Source organism: Emydura macquarii, unplaced genomic scaffold (assembly GCF_026122565.2).
Source record: "Emydura macquarii macquarii isolate MOO-44397 ecotype Brisbane River unplaced genomic scaffold, CSIRO-AGI_Emac_v2 contig_1363, whole genome shotgun sequence".
In the NCBI taxonomy this organism is placed as follows: domain Eukaryota; kingdom Metazoa; phylum Chordata; order Testudines; family Chelidae; genus Emydura; species Emydura macquarii.
The window spans coordinates 24,509,293-24,521,726 of record NW_027131500.1 but is presented as its reverse complement, the minus strand read 5'-3'; the positions used below and the strand labels follow the sequence as shown (position 1 = coordinate 24,521,726).

The 12,434-nt window shown below is 39.8% G+C and overlaps 1 protein-coding gene across 1 annotated transcript in view; it reads right to left on the bottom strand.

Moving 5' to 3' along the window:
• ZNF827 (zinc finger protein 827) overlaps positions 1-12,434 on the bottom strand; it is a 131,596-nt gene that overhangs the window by 79,123 nt on the left and 40,039 nt on the right. Inside the window, exon 5 of the mRNA XM_067552002.1 lies at positions 2,469-2,702. Coding sequence (XP_067408103.1) covers positions 2,469-2,702 — 234 coding nt within the window. The remainder of the gene's footprint in view (positions 1-2,468; positions 2,703-12,434) is intronic.

Below are 12,434 nucleotides of genomic sequence, written 5' to 3'. Positions count from 1 at the left end.
AAATCTCAGTTAAGTCCTTACTTTTTAAACTATTGATCAGCCAGAAATACCATCAGCAAGCTTTGCTGAATCACTAAAAAGATCACAGTAGAAACATTTTCTTAATGCATTTCTTACTTGCAGCGTTCAGTCACTTCCCAACTGAAAATGACTGAAGATTTGTGTAAGATTTTATATATAGTCTCTGAACATTCCTTTTGAGTAGCAGATGTGAAAGGGCCAACAGGATTTCATCTATTTGAATATATATTTCAAAAAATAATATTCTAATCTACTATAATAAAAAACCAACAACAAAACTGTATTTTAATATAAGACAAGGAGATTCCACATTAGTGCTGTTCTTACTCAGACTTCACTGTCATGATTTATATTACCTCCAGAATGCTTGAGGAATTATATTAAATTACAGAGCTATTGCTTTATTGAGTATATACACACACTTATAAGAATGAAGAAAAATAGAAAACCACTATTTAATATCCATTAGAGTGTAGGGTTTTATCACTAGAACACCCTGGTTGGAATTCTGTCTATTTCTATTCAAAACACCTCCTACTAGTAATGATAGTATGCTATGTCAATACAAAATACGTTTTATATTATTTGGTGTTCTATGAGAAATTTCCAACCCAAAACCCAAATCAGTAATTTTTTACATTTTATATAATAAATCATTCATTCAAAGTGGATGCTTCCAGACTAAAGCACTTCCACAAGTGTGTGTGTGTGTGTGTGTGTCTGTATCTGTCTGTCTCTCTCACACACACCCCACACGTGTTCTAACACTGTGGCATCTGCACTGAATGGATGAACTGAAAATGAAATAAAGGAGACACTGCTTAGCTGCAGGAGTTTAAGCAGGGTTCTGAGGTCGGGTTTGAATTTGACAATGGGAAAATCTTGTGGATGAAATAAATGGCAGAGATCGTGGAAGTCACTGATCACTGAATTCCCACTGGTGCTTCTTGCAAGACTGACATATCCAAACTGCAAAAAAAAAAAAAAAAAAAAAAAGGTCTTCCAATTTTGGATGTGGATACGGCTATATGAGTCCCAATTTTCAGACTGGAAATAAGGCATACCTCTTTAACAGAAAGGGTAATTAACCATCCAAACAATTTCCAAAGAGTCATGGTGATTCTCCATCACTGACAATTTTAAAATCAAGGTTAGATGCTTTCCTAAAATACATGCTCTAGAAATTATTCTGGGAAAGTTCTATGGCCTGGGTTACAGAAGAAGTCAGACTAGATTATCATAACGGTCCTTTCAGGCCTTGGAATCTATGAAAACTATCACCTCCCTTCCCCTTCCCATCCCCACCCCAAAGAGTTTGAATTCAAGGTTCTAATGTTCACTGATCTGTACCAAAAATTGAAGTTATTTGTAAGAGCAACAAGATCCCATCATCACTAACTTAAATACCAAAAAAGTTGTCAAATGAATCCCCTGCCTCACAACCCTCAAACCCAAAACATATATGCACGTGTATATGTGAATGTTTACACTACTAGTGTTGGAGGAGGACTGAAGAAGAAATGATGTTCCTCCTTTCTATGCTTATAAATAACGCAAATTATAATCACACATACATACACACACAAAATGCCAAACAGATTGCAAAAGGTTGTATTTCTATGGGAGGTATATATAGAAAAAGTAAAGCAATAGAGGAGTCAAGTTCAAGTGGTTTGTATCTCACTACAAAGCCTGTTCAGTTTACAGTATCTGCTTAATGATACATTCTTACAATTCAAGATACTGCACTCAAACACAAGGCTCTAAAGCCTATAATTTGTAAGGTTATGTCAGGTACATACACCATGTGTACAATACAAAGACACACTCTTGTGATGTTAATGAAGAGAGAGACAGATGGAAATAAATTAGGTATGGAAGTGTTTTGGTACATTATAAAACTATTTCAACATATACAAATTTTAAGTCATCAGTTCTATTGGCTGATTTTATAGTCATTAACTTGAAGACCACTGAAATCTGTGCACTGCAATAATCAGATGGCAGGTTGATGGGCACCTTAGATCTGTCTAGCTGAGGGTGGCTAGAGGAACGGGTATCTCCACTGCTCTTTCAGTTATAACTGAGACCTGATCTACACTTACCTGGCGATTCAGCAGCAGTCAACGGGAGTAGAGTAGAGTAGCTCGCGTATCTCCCATCAACTACCGTGCTTCCCTTCTGCACGGCATCTTCACTGCACTGAGCCGACAAGAAACCACGTTCCCGTCGATGCAGCACTACGCCACTTGAGGGGGTGGTTTTACAGTGCTAACTTCGGGTCTTCACTAACCGCCCAATCGATCCAGAAAGGTCGATCTGACGGCGGCAACTTTGCCGCTGTCAGTATAGACATACCCTGATACCATACGCCTTTTCTCAATGTATCCCTGCTAGCACACAGGTGAATATTTAAGAAGCTGAATATTTTTAAATTAATCAATTACCTGATAGCTTCATGAGGAGCTCAGATGCTGCCTTGACGGACATGTCCTGCCTTAACACATTTGTCTGCACTTCCTGTGGCTTGACAGTCTCCTCAGGGATGATTGGAGCTGAGGCTTCGGGTGCTTGGTTGAACACATAGTTGGACTGAGACAAGGTTGAGCTTGCAGCTTCTTCATCCCTAGGCTCATCTTTCACTTTAAATGTAGGAGTCAAGGGCTCTTTTTGATTTGCAGCTGTCAAGGGAGTTAAAAAATCTGGACTTAATGAGGTGTGTAATGCATAATCATACAGCAGCAACAGGAACGAAACACAACCTGAGAACAGCTGGAGCAGGTATTGGGCACTAAAACATGACACACCTGTTAAAAATGGCTGGTGGGATAGGCAGGTATCTGCATCTTTTGTATAAAGAGCAACTTTGGGATACAAGAGCTCAGAGTGTTGAATCTCAAGGAAATGTGCATTTCCCATTCCTCCCTTTTTTCTTCTGCTCCCACAACAGCTTTGCCATTGTTTGTGCTGTCTTTTATGTGTCCCACAAGCCTGATGGATATCTAAGGATACCATTTCATATAATAGCCAATTTGGCACAGCCCATAACCATTTAATTATGAAGCTATTTTTTCAAAACAGCATGTAAAAGAGAGTCATCATAAAGGATAGCAAGAGAGGAGACAGAAGAAGGGAGAAAAAGGAAATGAAGAGAAGAGCATATCAATTACCCATGTCCAAATGGTTTGTTGTAATAATCTTACGGATGTGAACAAAAGGATTTTTAGAGGTCCCAAACACTTCTTGGGGTAAAAAGCCTTGCGTTATCAAAATATTTTGGAGATTTTGTTCAAACATCTTTTCAGCCCGAGTCCCCACCCCCCCAAGAAAAACAAAAACAAAGCAAACAGATTTTCTTTTTAAATATCCTTTTAAATGCCTCATGTAAGCAACTGCTGCTTCTGAGAGCAGGATCCAGAGATCTTGGTGCTGTGGATGCTGGGCACAGAACCACTTTAGCAAATGGTTCTTCAGTGAGTAGTTGATGGTGTTGGATCCATGGCACTGGATTTGGTCAACTTGGTGAAACCAGGGACCTGGATACCACTTAAACAATATTGCCAGCCCCAAACACTCTGAACTCATATGAGTCAGGCCCCTAAAACTATGAGAATGCCTTAAATCATGAGATTGTTTTTTTAAATGTCATATTGTTTTTCACCTGCCTTTTAATTGTTTAACCTTTAGGCAAAGCCCCCTGCCCCCAGTTTGCATGTGACTATCCCTTGTTCAAAATCCCACCTTGGGTGCATTCAAAAATGCAGGCCTCCCTGTTGCCTTACCCGCTCCGCAGGGCACAGGAAGCTGCCATTCTCTCTCTCTGTAATCCCATAACTACCTAGGAACAGAACAGGCAGCTGTCCCCACAGCATTATCCCTCCCACAGTCGTCTGTCCATCACCTACCCTTTACATTTGCTGGTTCCTCATATTTCTCCTTCCCATCACATTCTCCCTCCCTGCCACACCACAGTCCCTTGAACACCCATGTTGCCCCTCTTCACTCCTCTCAGTTTGTCTCCTGCCCGCCACTTGAATCTCCCTCATGCCTCCGACTATTCTCCTGGCTTCTCACAGATTCCTGATCTGTTTCCTAACGTATTCCCCCATCCTGACTGCTCCTGCAGTCCCATCCACAGCACCTCCATCTTAAATGTGAACTTTTTAATATGCTCTTTTAGCACTTATGCTGCCATAACGACAATTTTTACCTTCACAATTTTAGGTAATCAAATGCAAAAATGTCCATTACTGCAATGATAAGCATTGCACTAAATTCACCAAAATACAGGTAACATCGTTATTTTAACTTCACCAAGTTACACATGGAAGCCCTCCAAACAGCTCCACCATCCATTGTCCACCTCTCAGCTTCTGTCTAGCTCTGTCTCTCATGCCCCATTTCTAAACTAGATAATCCAATCTAGGGTTCCAACTGGGCCCATGTGAGGTGGCACTGTGTACTAGCAGCTCTCCCAAGATGAGTTCGTGGGCTCCAGAATCTCAACTTTTACCTAAGTTTCAACTTACATTTGAATAATTTGGGCTCTGTGAGGGTACAGGGATCCATTCACATGGAACTCACTGCAGGATCAGAGCCCATGTATAGACAGGCCTTTAGAGATGTGAATCTGTCTAAATTATACACAGAAAAGGGCTACATTGATGTTCCTGCCTGTTCTGCTTTCTCTTGTATGGATGCATTACTCTGGACAGAAGTCATAATTCATCCAGCAGAATGGAGGCAGAATATATATTTCTTTGGTTAACTGAAAGCTCTTCCTGCTGGCACATTTCCTGAACTGTCAAAAATGCTCCCCAGACGAATACTTCCAACACAGAGGACACACAAAAATAGGACAGTTATTACAATTAATTGAAAAAAGAACCAACTGTGGTATTGATATCAACAGTACAGCTCCATTTAACATTCCCTGTCACTCTAACTTGAAAGATAACAAGGATTCCAAGCTAAACCAAGCCTATATAGAAGAGTATAAAATAAGGAAGGTTTTCCAGAGTGATGGATCTGCACTAAGGTAAACTAAAATTACAGGTAAGAAAACTAATCTTGTCTCTCTACAGTCCTGGTTTCACAGAATTCAGAACACATGGGAAGTAGCAAGCAGTGACCAATCACCAATCACATTGGGAGAAATGGTGAACAGATGTAACAATAGTCATTACAAATAAAAGAATCAGAAAGTTTTCAACAGAAGCTGCTGACCAAACCAATTCAGTTACTGTGTATTTTTAAGTGCTCACAAGGCTTATGATTGAAAAAGGGAAAAGGAATTATCTGCTTCAAGTGAAGCTTGGTGTTATAAGTTGGACACAGAGAAGGACTGGTCAGTGGTCCATCTATTAGAGAGCTGAAAGTAAGAATTTAAGAAAATAAGAGAATCCCCACTAAACTTTCCTGCTGAAGGGAAGGCTGCAAGAATAGAGATCTACAGAGCCAGAAAATAGACACACCATGGTTGAAAGTAGCTGTAATGAAGATCTCTAGCATTGCACAGCAATAACCTCAGGTCCCAAGATGCCTTATAAGTGCTGCTTCTGAGCCACAACTACCAAGACATGAGATAGCAGGATGCAACCAAAGACGGCAGTGGGAGATGTTAGGATCGATGGCACGAAGCGCTGGGACTTGAGGCTAAATAAGCTAAGAAAGAAAACTTTCTATAGGCAACCCTTGGGTTTATGGGAGGAAAAGTAAGGAATAATGTTTTAGCCAGGGTCCTATTGAGGCTAAAACATCTGAATGACTCAATAAGCCCAGTAAGTGAATACTTTATACTAAGATTCCAGGTTGGAAGTTGCGGGCATTGGAGATCAGGAAGAACCAAAGAATTCTGATGATTTAGATTCACTTTATTTGGAAGGATCCATTGTTTGATGCTGAACATTCACACTCTAAAGGGAAGCTGTGATCAGTAAAGGGCTAACAGTATAACTGATGAGCATTCCACTAGCAATTTTCACTATTATTTTGGGAGAGTGCAGGGGAGGGGAAACCTAGAGGTGATCCTCAGCAAACTACAAGACCCTCGTTCACGCTTGCAGATATCTAGGAAGTTAATAAAATCTGCAAACTGTGCAAAAGGAGCAAGTGGTGAACTGAGCTCTTTGCTGGAAGAAACTATATGGTTGAGATCTGTTAGACACTCTCCAGAATAAGATCCCATTTGCCTGCTAGATTCTCTTTGGCTTATTAGAAAAAAGGGTCTTGCCCAGGCTGTAAGTGGCTTGGAAAGAGAAATACCATTCCCCTGACAGGATAGAATCGAGCTGGTCTCTCACTTGCTCTAGTTCTTTCTGGTGCCCTCGCCTCAAAGGATCTGATATGTTACAGAACACCTGTTGCCACTCACCATACATGGGATGTTGTAACACAATTTAATTCAGTTTCCTACCCCTCATATAACTCAACCTTCGTCTCAGGTAAACAAAGTAAACCACCACCCAGGCTCCCCACTCGAAGAAATTCGCCTCTATGGGAACTATTGCCAGCAAATTCACTTTGTGTGTCTGAGATCCTCATCGAGGATTTGAATTGAAACATACTTTGTCAAAGTGAAACCCTAGTTCCAGATGAATTAAGGTGGTGAAATTGTATTATAGGCAAGACTTAAAGGGAAGGGATATGAGTGGTAAGACCTACCCCTGAGCAACTACCTATCAGGTGCAACACACTATTTAAATTCGTCATCGTGCAAATCATCTTGTTTAGGAATATTAAAGCAAATTGGAAGTAATAGGAGAAGTGAAGGGTTTGAAAAACAGTAGCTGACTAGCCCCACCTTTTCTTAAATTGTTCTGAACATAAGGGCTTGGGAAGGACCTTTAAGGAAACCAGAGTGCTAGTACCCACACAAGTGTTGCCAAAACAAATCTCTTTCCTCAGCACTACTGACTGGATTACTGCTAGTAATGAACAGTGAACCCAGAAAAGGGAGCATACGGAGTATGAGTGTGACAGGCCACAGCAAGAGGTACACCGAAAAACGAGGGCTGCTTGTCTGAGTTTTCCTTCCCTTATCAGAAACCCGCTTGCAGGCTATATGGAGTGATGCAAGGTCTGGCAGAGCGAAGACAGGCACCTCTGCTACTGTCCTCAGGGTCATCCAAAACTGTTGCCAGCAACATGGAGCGTGGCCCATTGCAATGGAGCCATGATCCTGAAGAGAAAGCAGGCCAGTACCAAATGCTAAAACCATCCTACTTAACCCACTGAAATGTCCCCAGCTTGTTGTGCAGCAAAGTGAGATCCTCTGTGAAGGTCCTTTCCACCCTACCAGATGAAGACCAAACTGGAGGAATTGGAGGGAGAGGGGGGGAAACAACTTGTTTCCCATGGGAAAGAATTTCTTGCGAAACACTCTCTCACAGACAACAGAAGATGAAATATCTGCTCTCCTCCATGGAAGCAGAGAGACTGGGGAAAGGGCAGTTTGGCTTGGCAAAAATGCTGGTAAAGAGGCTTTCAGCAAATGAACGAATGAAACTCTGCCAGTGGATTTGACTGAAAGGCCTTAGAGTTATGACTTCTGCCCAGAGCAGTGGATTCACCACAGAACAAAGAGAATGATCATATTTGTTTCTGTGAATTATAGTTTGTGCATATTTTAAATGTAGGTTGACAATACACACTTTCTAGAAGCATAGGTTCCTATATTTCTTGCTGTGTCTTGGGGAAATGCACTGGGAATAAGTTTGTTATACTGAAGTTCAAATTACTCTGCCTTTGAGCAGATGTTGCATTGCTGAATATTGCTAAATTCTGTGCATTCCTGGAAGGTGTAAAAATATGAGAGATTTGATTTTGATGATGCCAAAAAATTATTGGATGTAAAACCAGCAATCTACTGGGGAAGGGGAAGATTAAGCTGGTGATATATCAGAGGCAGAGGTTATTAAAAGCTTTTATTTGCCCAACTCTTAATTAATTGTGCTATTGCCCTTTTTGGGTTTTATTTTCAATTAAAGATCTAGATGGAAATTATGAAAATGTGAATCTGAAGAGACACTTCAAAGAAGTATCTTGACATCAGAAATATCTACACCGACAGCAGCATTATGGAATTTACAATATTTTGAAATTAAAGACATGACCAAATATTTGCCAGCCATGTGTGCTTACATATTCTAATTGAAATTGCCGAATTGGGCATAAACTATGGACTTTAAATATATGCAGTATTTTATTTTCCTTGAAATTGCTAAAGAAATATATCAGTTATGACAATTTAATTAGGTATATTTTTTATTATTTTTATAATAGCCTTTTGAAGAATCTCCAAACCAGTCAGTTAAGCACAGTTGATGGGAAACTTTGCAGGCAGTTTTTGCTTGACCCCACAGGAGTACAAAGGTTTTCAAGAACCCACACAGTATGGATAATCTTTCTAACTATATTAATGCAATGTACCTAATAACGTATTGTATTCAGCAGTCAGCTGATTTAGGAGTTTATTATTCTATCAATGGATTCGGCTGAGAAAACATGAGAACAGAGTTTCAGTGTTTTGCACAGTCACTAGAATCCCAAGATAGCATTATTTCCTAAAATGTACGCCTGTGATATCAGTCATGAATTAAAAGGGTTTTTTCCTCCCTCCTTAAACATAGTTTAACAAACATAATTTGTTTAAGAAGGCTAGCCAAACTTTATAAATTTATAAGTGCTCCTGTTCGCTTTTTTCCCATATTAGAGTGTTTTCACAAGAGCAATTTGAACAACATAAAAAGAACTGTAGAAGCAAAGCACAGCTGAAAATATGTGACATCCTAAGATGAAAAGAGATGTTGTCTAGTGCAATGCAATCGGGTGAACACAAGGAGGAGGAAAGGAATGAAGTATGCTTTACAATTATTGTTTCCATACAAAGTCCTTTTGAAATCAATAGCTCAAGAATGACATTTATTTCAATGGGACTCATTTATTTTAAAATGTGATGAAAAGTAAACAATGCACATAAAACTAGCACAGTAAGGATGTAATTATAGCTAGCCATGGCAATTTGGATTAATGTGAGAAACCCTGTTTTATAACAATAGGAAACGAAATTTTAAAAAGGAGTGGAAGGACTAAAATGTTTAAACAGATACATACTTTGAAACTGCTAAAATTGAAACCATAAAAATAGAAGTTAACACTCTGCAGATTAAGTTACAAATGCAGTTACAAGATTTCTGTATGCAACTGACCTATAGAAAACAAAACAAAATGAAAAAATATGTGGGCCCTGATCCAGCAAAGCACTTAAGCACATGTTTAACTTTAAGCACGTTTGCACTGAAATAAATGCAAAAAAGTAAAGCCCATGCTTAAATCATTTGCTGGATCAAGTGTCATTACACAGGGTCAAACATAGGCTGCATAATCATAATCAGTAGCTAACAAGCTAATGGGAAATTATTAAACTGGAGAAGATGGGGATTAGTAGAAAAATTGTAAAGTGGGTAAGAAACTGGCAATAGGTTGTCCTGAAAGGAGAACTACTGAGCTGGAGGGAGGTTACTAGTGGAGTTCCTCAAGGATCAGTCTTGGAACTGGTCTTATTTTATATTTTAATTAATGACATTGGCACAAAAGGTCAGTATGTGCTAATGAAATTTGTTGATGACACAAAGTTGGCAGGTATCATCAATACAGAGGAAGACTGGGATATTGTAAAGGAAGAACAGGATAAGCTTGAGGACTGGAGCAATAGAAATGGGATGAAATTTAATAGTACAAAGTGCAAGGTATGCACATAGGGACCAATAACAAGAATTTCCGCTATTAACTGGAAACAACAGAGGAGGAGAAATAGCTGGGTGTATTAGTCGATCACAGGATGACTATGACCAATGTGATGCAACTGTGAAAAAGGCAAATACCATCCTAGGCTATACCAAGCAAGGGAATTCCAGTAGAAGTATTAATGCCATTGTACAAGGCACTGGAAAGACCTCATGTAAAGGCGTGGGAATTTTCTCTAATATTTTGTATGACTATTCTGTGTGTGTCAGTTTCCTTTATATGCTGCTCTGCCACCTTGAGGGTGGAAAAGGGCTGTTTGCTCTCAGGCAGGCTACAACACAGGTGTCGCTGATGCCTAGCTTTCTCGAGTTTGTGGCCCGTGTCACTGAAGAGTCCATGAAGACAATGGCAAAACCACCCCTAGGACATTTGCTACCTAGCAACTAACAACCATGGATGGTCCAATGCTCTGCAGGAAGCCAGCCGTGTTTGACCAGCTGGAGTACAAAGGACTGAGGAGGGTCCAGCTGTGACTCCCCAGGGAATTTGGACAAAGAGGACAGAGAGGGACAAAACAAGAGTGCAGGGGCGACACACCACTTGGCTGGGGCTCTGGGCTAACCAAAATGGACCAACGTGTAACTTTCTTTTCTCTGTACTAGCCGAGGCTTTTCTATGTTGTGTTCCAGACATCTAATAAACCCTATTGTTTTTACAATGCTGGCTGAGAGTCACTGCTGATACTGAAGATGGGGATGCATTGCTTCCTTTGGGTGTATAAATCTCCCTCAGATGCCCATCTCAGGGAGCATGAAGGAAGCTCACGTGGTGAAGCAGGGTGCTGAAGGCTCCAAGGTTTGGTCCAAGGAGGCAGTGAATCCGAGCGGCTTACCCTAATGAAAGAGTGAGACCCAAAAAGGGTCTGGCACATTGAAGGGGACCTCCCAGGGACTGTTCCAAAGCAGTTTTAAAGCACCAGACCTGTGGATCCATGACATCTCATCTTGAATATTGTGTACAGTTCTGCTCACCCATGTAAAAGAAAGTTGAATTTGAACTGGAACAGGTGCAGAGAAGGTCTACGAGGATGATCAGGGAATAGAGAGCCTATTTTCTGATGGGAGATTAAAAGAGCTTGGTTAATTTAGCCTAGCAAAAAGATGGCTCAGAGGGGATATGATTGCTTTCTATAAATACATTGTGGGGAGGAGATAAAGGGCTGAACTCCCTCCCAGATGTTAAGCTAAAGAACATTATTGGCACAAGAACAAATGGATATAAACTGGCCATGAATAAATTTAGGCTGGAAATGAGAAGAGGGTTTCTAACCATCAGAGGAGTGAGGTTCTAGTGCAACCTCCCAATGGAGTAGTCAGGGTAAACAACCTTAGTTTTAAGATAGAGCTTAATAAGTTTGTGAACAGAATTCTATGACAGGGTTCCCTTCAATAGCAGGGGACAAGACTCAATGACCCAGGAGATCCCTTCCAATCCTACACCCCTAACCAAATAAAATCTGTAGACTAGTCTCATTTAAAATAAAACACTAGGAAGCACTTTACAAAGAGCTTGCAAGTATCTTTCTAAATTAAACTGTTTTGAGTCTGCATGATGAAATCTGGAAAGTATTTCAGGGGATTTTTTAGGTTTTGGATTTAAAATTGCTGAATTGGTTTACATCTTTTATTTCAGAAGAGTTGAAACAAACTAAAGAGTCACATGTAGTCTGACAATATCTCTGGGAAGAATCTGTCATATGCATTTGAGAAGTCAAAAGATTTATATTCTTGAACAGTTAAGGTCTAATAGACAACAGTATCCTTGTAAGAAACTAATAAAAGGGACTGGATGGATCCAGTACAGTAACTGAAAAACCTGGAAACAGAACAAACACAGCTAGTATTCATCAGACCTGCCCAATAAAAGACCACTGCTACTGCTATATAGACATGCACGTTGCATAGCTAATAACACCAACTAAACGTATAGCACTACAAATTATGTTTCAAAATATCAATCCCTCCAGAAAATACATTCCTTCCCCTTTAACATATCTTTTTTTTTGTGTAGTAAACTTGGTAACTGTGACAGTACATTTTCATCCAAAGATGCACACACACAAAATTACAGATACATCTCACTCCCCCAGTGACTTTATAGCATGTTGCTAGGTAACAGTGCATACAAGTCAGGTTTCAGGACCTTTAGTAAGTCACCATAAAATAACTGCATGGGTCTTTTTGCATGAATAATGTACATTTGTATCCTTTTTCTGATGCCAACAGATCAGTCACTGAAAACATGATTGTCTGCCAAACTGTAAACAGCTTCCCATCAACTGTTACATGAAAAACAACAGATCAAAATGTTGTGGGGTTTTTTTTCCCCAGTTATCAGGCTTTCTCACCTCTTGCTTTCTGCTCTCAGTTCATGATGTAAGCAGCCATCATGAGCTCTATTATCTACAGTGCAATACAGCTGAGGTCTAGAGCCACTTACTACATAACATGCACTTAAGCAACACTAATCTAAACTAGTTGTCAGAACAAAAAAAATGGGCTTCTTCTACGGTTTAAGTTTGAAACTCAACAACAGCAACAACAAAATAAGATGCAGACAAACAAATAAAAAATGTTTTTACACAACAAAAAGAGAGAAAATATGTC